General features: G+C 41.2%; 1 protein-coding gene across 2 annotated transcripts in view; it reads right to left on the bottom strand.

The window, feature by feature from the left end:
• The window catches only part of SLC27A6 (solute carrier family 27 member 6), a 69,317-nt gene extending 66,074 nt beyond the window's left edge, over positions 1-3,243 (bottom strand). Inside the window, exons 1-2 of one of the 2 annotated variants that reach the window (XM_017874732.1) lie at positions 2,675-3,243; positions 1,750-2,493 (exon numbers count right to left, since the gene is read on the bottom strand). In XM_017874732.1, the coding sequence (XP_017730221.1) occupies positions 1,750-2,230 (481 nt within the window). In that variant the 5' untranslated portion in view covers positions 2,231-2,493; positions 2,675-3,243. Of the gene's footprint in view, positions 1-1,749 lie in introns of both variants that reach the window. The other variant, XM_017874733.1, reaches the window with a different exon arrangement.
• Between the last annotated feature and the right edge of the window lie 4,942 nt (positions 3,244-8,185).

Raw genomic sequence — 8,185 nt, 5'->3', positions numbered from 1 at the left:
GAACACTTTTACACTGTTGGTGGGACTGTAAACTAGTTCAACCATTGTGGAAGACAGTGTGGTGATTCCTCAAGGATCTAGAAATAGAAATACTATTTGACCCAGCCATCCCATTACTGGGTATATACCCAAAGGATTCTAAATCATGCTGCTATAAAGACACATGCACACATATGTTTATTGCGGCACTATTCACAATAGCAAAGACTTGGAATCAACCCAAATGTCCATCAATGATAGACTGCATTAAAAAAATGTGGCACATGTACACCATGGAATACTATGCAGCCATTAAAAATGATGAGTTCATGTCCTTTGTAGGGACATGGATGAAGCTGGAAACCATCATTCTGAGCAAACTATCACAAGGACAGAAAACCAAACACCGCATGTTCTCACTCATAGGTTGGAATTGAACAATGAGAACACTTGACCACAGAGTGGGAGCATCACACACTGGGGCCTGTCATTGGGTTGGGGGCAGGGGGAGGGATAGCATTAGGAGATATACCTAATGTAAATGACGAGTTAATGGGTGCAGCACACCAACATCGCACATGTATACATATGTAATAAACCTGTACGTTGTGCACCTGTACCCTATATATAAATAAGAAAAAGTAAACATTAGCCACTTTATCAGACCACAAGTTGAACTGAAAAGAACGAGGAAGAGTGATAGCCTTAAAGGGCTAGCCCATTTTCCGTATACTGCCTAACTCATTTTTGTTTGATATATAAATATTATATGATAAAGGTTATTTGAAAAGTTCTATACCTTAGAGATCACCAGCGTGTAAATATATTTTTCCATATTGTTCTGTGAGTTTAAAAACTTTATACAAGATATTGGTATGTATCTATTAATCTAAAATACTTAAATATTTTCATTATGATCCTTGCAATTGATCTTCCTCTTTCTGCACCTTCCTTCCCCATTGAAGAAGAATCTGCATCTACCATTTAGATTACACCAAATAAGTATCATTTTTCATATTTCAATTCTATTTCATTAAGCAACCGATCTTCCTAGGTTCTTTCCTAATTAGCCACTAAACCCCAGGCTTTTCTTTACAGTTAAGTGTAAATATGTGTAGCGTAAGATGTCCTAACTCCAAGGTAGGGGGAGGAGGAAGGGTACAACTTAGTGAAAAAAAGAAAAAGATGCACGCATGGATCAGAAGAAGAAATAGAAAGGGTCCTAGAGTCTGCCAAGAGCCCACCTTCTGGCTCACAGGTGGGAGCACAACCTTGCTAGGCAAGTCCTAGCTTGCAGACACTATAAAATAGGAGCAGACATGAAGAAAGGAATTCATGTACTTTCCATTAAACATATCTCTTCTGCAAATGTAGTCATCCCTGATAAAGTACAATTAGAGGTAGGTAGGTGTGTCACAATGAAGTCAGATAACTTTCCTATTCATCATTTTGTCAGAGCTGATAAAATTTAGAACTGACCAAGTTCTCTCTGTGTGTTCGTGCACTCACTGAAGGTACCAATAGCAGTAAAACTGTCCCTGTCTCAAAATGGTAGGAAGCAGAGATTTCATAAAAGTTTTCTGAAACCGCGTGCCTGAAAGGAGGAGACAGGTGTTAAACTAGCATAGAATTGTAAAACTATTTTGTACTCTTAACATGCACACTTCACTCACCCAAAATATTAGTTATGAATTATCCTAAAGAAAAAAAAAAGGTAGGAAAGCAGGTGGGTTGCCATTCTGTATAAGCAGACCACACCCCATACTCTACCTGCGCCCACCACTAGGGCTCTAGGCCCACAGGTGCGGATGCAATTCAGGAGGGAGTTGGAGCGAATGTTGGAGTTAAGAAAGGCCACCACGCAGCCCAGCTTGGCGAGGCCGAACCACACGTGAACGAAGTCCGGCTCGTTGCTCATCAGTAGAGCCACGGTGTCCCCCTTTTTCAGAGAGGAATGGTTCAGGAAAACATGGGCCACTCTGCTACTCCTTTTGTCTACATCCTGATAGGTGTAGATGTCACCCTCATAGATGATGAAAGGTTTCCGAGGTTGTCTTTTGGCATGACTCAAGAATTTATCCAGCACAGTCACCAGCTTCCCTCGCTTTTCGTACTTCTTCAGCCGAATTATAATGAGCACCACCTTCACCAGGAATAAGAAGTCATCCCAAAAGTAAGGGAACAGGAGTTTCTGCACGAAGTGCAGGACGACCATTCCAGCCCCTAGAACTGTTAGCCATGACAGAAGCATGAGGGCCACGGGGCCAGAAGGCAGCTCTGATCTCAGCCCCACCAGCGTCCTTCTCTTCCAGGCACAGCTCTCCGCGGAGACCGCCGGTCCTCACTACTCAGGGCTTACACCTGAAGTTCTTGTCAGCTTTTCCGGGGCGGGACGGGGTGGGGAGGAATCCTGAGAAACAGAACCAGAGCTTTGCACTGAAAAGGTCGCCCCAAGTGGTGCTGAAGATTAATCTTGGGTCACTGGGCGGCTGGAGAGCAGGGAGCCTCCGACTTCTGCGAGAAACCAACACAGCCACCCTTAGGGGTCTCGGAATCTACAACCCCAGCGCTGCGCCCTCGCCTCCCAACCGCGACAGCGGCCCGTGCTCTGCGGGTTCTCCAGGACTTTCCAACCCTCTTCTCTGTGAGGGCTGGGCCAGTCCACCCTGATTCTGCGACCCTAAACAAACCTCACCACCCTCAGAAGAAGGTCCAGCGACAGAAGCTTTTCTCCTCTCAGGTAGTCTTTCCCGCGATCTTGAGCTGGAGGCTGAATTCCAGCCGAGAAAAGCTGGGGTGACGATGACTGAGAAGCGCAGTGATTTACAGTGTCTACGCACCAGAAACCGCGAGGGGCTCAAGACCACGCCTCGGCCCGTAGCCGCAGGGCCAGCGAATTTCAGGACTCCTGAGCGCTGCCCGCGTCCAGCCACGCCCAGCTCCGCCCAGTCCCTGGGATGCAACGGGTTCCGGAGAACTGCTCCTAGGTGACCCAAGCGCCCACTCGAAGGGGCTGCCCCTACCTACCCCAGCCGCAGCTCGCACTCGGAGTGTCGTTAGGCTGGCCTAGTGTATCTCTCCTCCGAATCGCGGCAGGAGTGTTGCTCCCCTCTTTCGACCTCCAGGCTCAGGGCCAACTACTTCCCCTGGAGTGCCGCAGCTGGAACTGCCTGGGCGCCTCCGCCAGCTGGTCCCTGGGCGCGCGTCTGGAGAAGTGTGTCGCGCCGACCTGCTCACAACCCAGGGAGGAGGCCCGCGACTGGCGTCTCTGGCGGGGAGGAATGTGACAGTCCCGTGGGGGGAAACCTAGGGATCTGGAAGGCTTGGGGTCACAGGAGAACCAGGGTTGCTGGAATTGGGCGGCGCGGGGGCCCTGGCGAAGCTGGTAAGGTAGAACAGTGTCGCACAAAAGGTCATCCACTGAACCAATTAATAACTAGAGAATGGAAAGAAAAGAACAAACACCAAAAAACTACAGAGAGAGCGAGCGAGCGGCAGGGAGGGAGGGAGGGAGGGAAGGAATATTTATGAACTGGACAGATCCAATAATTTTTGTAAGAAAGGAATATTTGGACACATCACAAAATTGTACTGTTCTTTACAAAAGTATTTTGGAAAGCATATTGATAGGTTGGTTTTTACATTTATATTAGAACTCTGTCGTTAGAGGGCCAAGACAGTGCATTTTACAAAATCCGGCAACAATATTGATTGAGAGCTTCAGTCGATATTCATATTTAAAAATAAAACGAAATTTATAATGCTATTTTCAGTCCTTAAAAATAACAGGAATCCCCCCTCCCCGAGACAGATCATTTAAAGAATTATGTCTTCAAAGTAAGGATTCTAAAGGGAGTGGGAAGGTGGAGTGGAGAAGTAACAAGTTAGTGAAATGGATAACAAAATTTTATACGAAGATGAAATTTTACTAAAGATAAAAAAACTAAAGAACATTTCATTACACGTATTTTTTCTAGCAGACACCATCATCCTAGCTGTCTGCTTTTAAGTGAATATAAATGGTTAATTGCATGTATTAAAATAATTAAGGATGGCCTCAGCTTGTCACGTGTTTCTCCCTTCTGCCTTATGTTCTGCAGATGGATTCTGGCCAACCTCAGATTCTGCTAGTGGGACTGTGAACTAGTTCAGCCATTGTGGAAGACAGTGTGGTGATTCCTCAAGGATCTAGAACTAGAAATACTATTTGACCCAGCCATCCCATTACTGGGTATATACCCAAAGGATTCTAAATCATGCTGCTATAAAGACACATGCACACGTGTGTTTATTGTGGCACTATTCACAATAGCAAAGACTTGGAACCAACCCAAATGTCCATCAATGATAGACTGGATTAAGAAAATGTGGCACATATACACCATGCAATACTATGCAGACATAAAAAAGGATGAGTTCATGTCCTTTGTAGGGACATGGATGAAGCTGGAAACCATGATTCAGAGCAAACTATCACAAGGACAGAAAACCAAACACTGCATGTTCTCAATCATAGGTGGGAATTGAACACAGGGTGGGGAACATCACACACCGGGGCCTGTCGTAGGGTTGGGGAGGGCGAAGGGATAGCATTAGGAGATATACCTAATGTAAATGTCGAGTTNTCCTCAAGGATCTAGAACTAGAAATACTATTTGACCCAGCCATCCCATTACTGGGTATATACCCAAAGGATTCTAAATCATGCTGCTATAAAGACACATGCACACGTGTGTTTATTGTGGCACTATTCACAATAGCAAAGACTTGGAACCAACCCAAATGTCCATCAATGATAGACTGGATTAAGAAAATGTGGCACATATACACCATGCAATACTATGCAGACATAAAAAAGGATGAGTTCATGTCCTTTGTAGGGACATGGATGAAGCTGGAAACCATGATTCAGAGCAAACTATCACAAGGACAGAAAACCAAACACTGCATGTTCTCAATCATAGGTGGGAATTGAACACAGGGTGGGGAACATCACACACCGGGGCCTGTCGTAGGGTTGGGGGAGGGCGAAGGGATAGCATTAGGAGATATACCTAATGTAAATGTCGAGTTGATGGGTGCAGCACACCAACATGGCACATGTATACATATGTAACAAACCTGCACATTGTGCACATGTACTCTAGAACTTAAAGTATAATAAAAAAAATGAGGTGTGCTGTTTGAGAATTGGGGGCTGTTAACATTACTACAAGTCTGACACATCAAACGCTTCTTAAAATATAAAAATTTTATAGCACCAAATAAGTGGTCCTATAATGATAGACTTAAGAACAATTTCCAAACAAATGAAATATTTAACTATCATTTCTACCACTCATTACAAACTATGCCTAGAAATTTACGGCAGTCAGGACCCTGCCAAGAAGATATTTTACTCACATATTTTATTCATTTTGTTTCAACAGCTGTCTTATGTCCAGATACTTCCAGTTATGACAATTCCCCTTTCTCGATGTTGGCAAAATTCACTCTTTGGAAAAGATATTTATGTAAATAAATAAATGAGGACACTGCGTCCTCAAGCCAGCTTCCTTTCTATTTTATAAGCCACCTACATGGAGGAAGCTCATTTGATCATTAGTGAGGTAAATCAAAGAAACTCTGGCAACTGTTGTTAGGAATTAACAATGCTCCAGTGTTGCAGTGAGTCGTTCCATGTGCTCCCACTCTTGGATTTCTCAAAAGGTCTAAGATTTAGTCTTGAGGGTGTACGAGGGGACAGTGGGAATTCTGAGATGTACAGTGGAAACCTCACCTGAATATATTCTGAAATTTTACAGCACTGAATTTTTTAAAAATGTTTTTTCAATGACTTGATTATAATAATGATCTTTCCCTGGGTAGGCAGTTGGTTTAGCACTGGTGGCCCACGGCTGGCACCACTCTGCCAACTGGAGGTTTCCACTTATGAACTCAAGGCAGCTGCTTCAGCTCTCGCTCTCTCCTGGCCATCAGGAAGGGAAAATGGGCCCAGGAAAGTCATAGCCAATTGCTGTTTCTTTGTTTCAATTTTAATTTTTAACTTTTCATTAAATAAAAAATGTGAAATATACATAATGGTAGAAACAATGAAATATTGACCCACCCCCTCAACATGCTCATCACATAACTTTAATGATTGTTAGTATTATATTCAAATTGTCGTATCCGTTTATTTTTAGATATTTTAAATAAATTGCAGACCACATGGCATTTCTCCCTCAAAATATCTCAGGGTGCATCTCTGACAAAAAGACATTTTCCTACCTAATCACAATACCATGATCAATCCTGATAAAATTAATAATTCTTTAATACCTTCTAATATTTAGTTCACATTTAATTTTTTTCACAATGTATTATAGAGTTTGTTTGTCTAAACTAGAATCAATTTCCTATCACAACCTCTTTATATTTGTCAGAGATTTACTTGTTAGAACAGGTCACAGATCTTGTAGAGTGTCCCACCTTCTGCATTGGTCTGACTGCTTCTCCCTGCTCTCGTTTAATGTGTTACTCTGTCCCCTAATTACCCCTGAAATATGCTAAGTCTAATTACCATGTTTAATTTCATGTAAACTGATAATTAGACTTACAGTCTTCATGAAACTCAGGTTAAACGTTTTGGCAAGAGTACTTCATAGGTGATGCTATGTACTTTATGTCATATTACATCAGGATAAACCTAATATCTGCTTGTTGTGAATTGGACAACACATTGCTATTGATGATGACACCTGACTACAGGTTTCAGGTGGTCACGTTTGATTATGTTTTTCCTCTTTCAGTGTGCTGCCGCACAAGTACCAGGAAGGGGTACTTGGACCCTCTGTGAATGTTCAGTTTTCTATCAATCTTTCACTCAATTATTTTAGTATCCATTAGTGATTGCCCATTGATTGCCTGAATCAATTATTTCATAGAGTTGAAAAATGATCCTACTAGCTGACATTTATCTCCAAAAACAGCTTTATTTTATTAACAAGAATCATGTGATTATTCTGAAATACAGTTCTTATAATAAAATGAGTGGAAGAGTCAATTCTTTCCTCAACAATCAACTTGCAAGGTGAAGACTTCCTGCAATACTTGTCTCTGTAATCGACAAGTGCTTTTAATGTTGTTTTACTATAATATTCTAAATATGTAAAACATTAAGTTTAAAATATATATATATTTTACACATACATATACACTCAGAAAATTTGGCTTTCTTCTTAACCCTTTTACCCTTATTGCCAGTGCATTTATAGTAGTAATTTTTGCTTTCAGTTCACTCTTCCAATATTTCTTTCTGCAAATACAAGAAATACATATTTATATTTTTCCCTTTTTTATTTTACAAAACATAGCTTGCTGTATACAGTGATCTGCCCCTTGCTTTTTTCACTTAAAGGAACCTGGTGATCACAAGCTATCATTATGCAGGCAGCCTCTTCATTTTAGATATGGTTGCATATACTTCACTGTGGGATAATATAATAACTTATTCAACTCCCTCCCTACTGACAGACATTTAGGCTTGCTTCCATTTTTTTGCCATTACAAATAGTGTTACAATGAATGAGTCTGTACATGTTACACACTTTTCTAGCTGTAACTTTAGGATAGCTTCTTAGAAACGGGACTGCTGAGTCAAAGGGTAAACATATCTGTGAATTTTCTGGATCTTGACAATTTCCCCTTTGTATTGGTTGTACCATTGGCATGTACTGCATTGGTGTATGAGAATACTGGGCAAGTGAAAAAGAAGTCTCTAATAAGACTACATTTCAATAAGGAAAAGTAGGAAATACTAGGAAATATATAAGATGTTCTCACAAATAGGTACAAGTTAACTAAAGTTATCTATTGCAAAAGTTTTATTCTATATCCTAAGGCCATTGTTTAAGTATTTCATGCCTATAGAATGTAAATTTTGTTTTATTTGACATGAAATTACATAATTCAAAATCCATATCAGTTTTATGCTCCTTACAGTACTAAATTTCCTGTTTATATTATATAGCAAATTAGGAAAACACATTTAAAGCAAAAGCTAAACTAAACAAATAGACCTTCTCAGAGATGAGAGATATGGTAAGCAATATGGCCTCAAAATCCAGACCACACACTTCAAAGATATGTTGTTCTCCAAACTATTATAATAATGTATGTCCTGACTTGCTTTAGGAGGCACACACATTTTGGCTCATTAAATCAA

The sequence above is a fragment of the Rhinopithecus bieti genome, unplaced genomic scaffold (assembly GCF_001698545.2).
Source record: "Rhinopithecus bieti isolate Rb0 unplaced genomic scaffold, ASM169854v2 scaffold_8035, whole genome shotgun sequence".
NCBI classification, from domain to species: Eukaryota; Metazoa; Chordata; class Mammalia; order Primates; family Cercopithecidae; genus Rhinopithecus; species Rhinopithecus bieti.
This window is presented reverse-complemented; position numbering and strand designations above follow the sequence as displayed.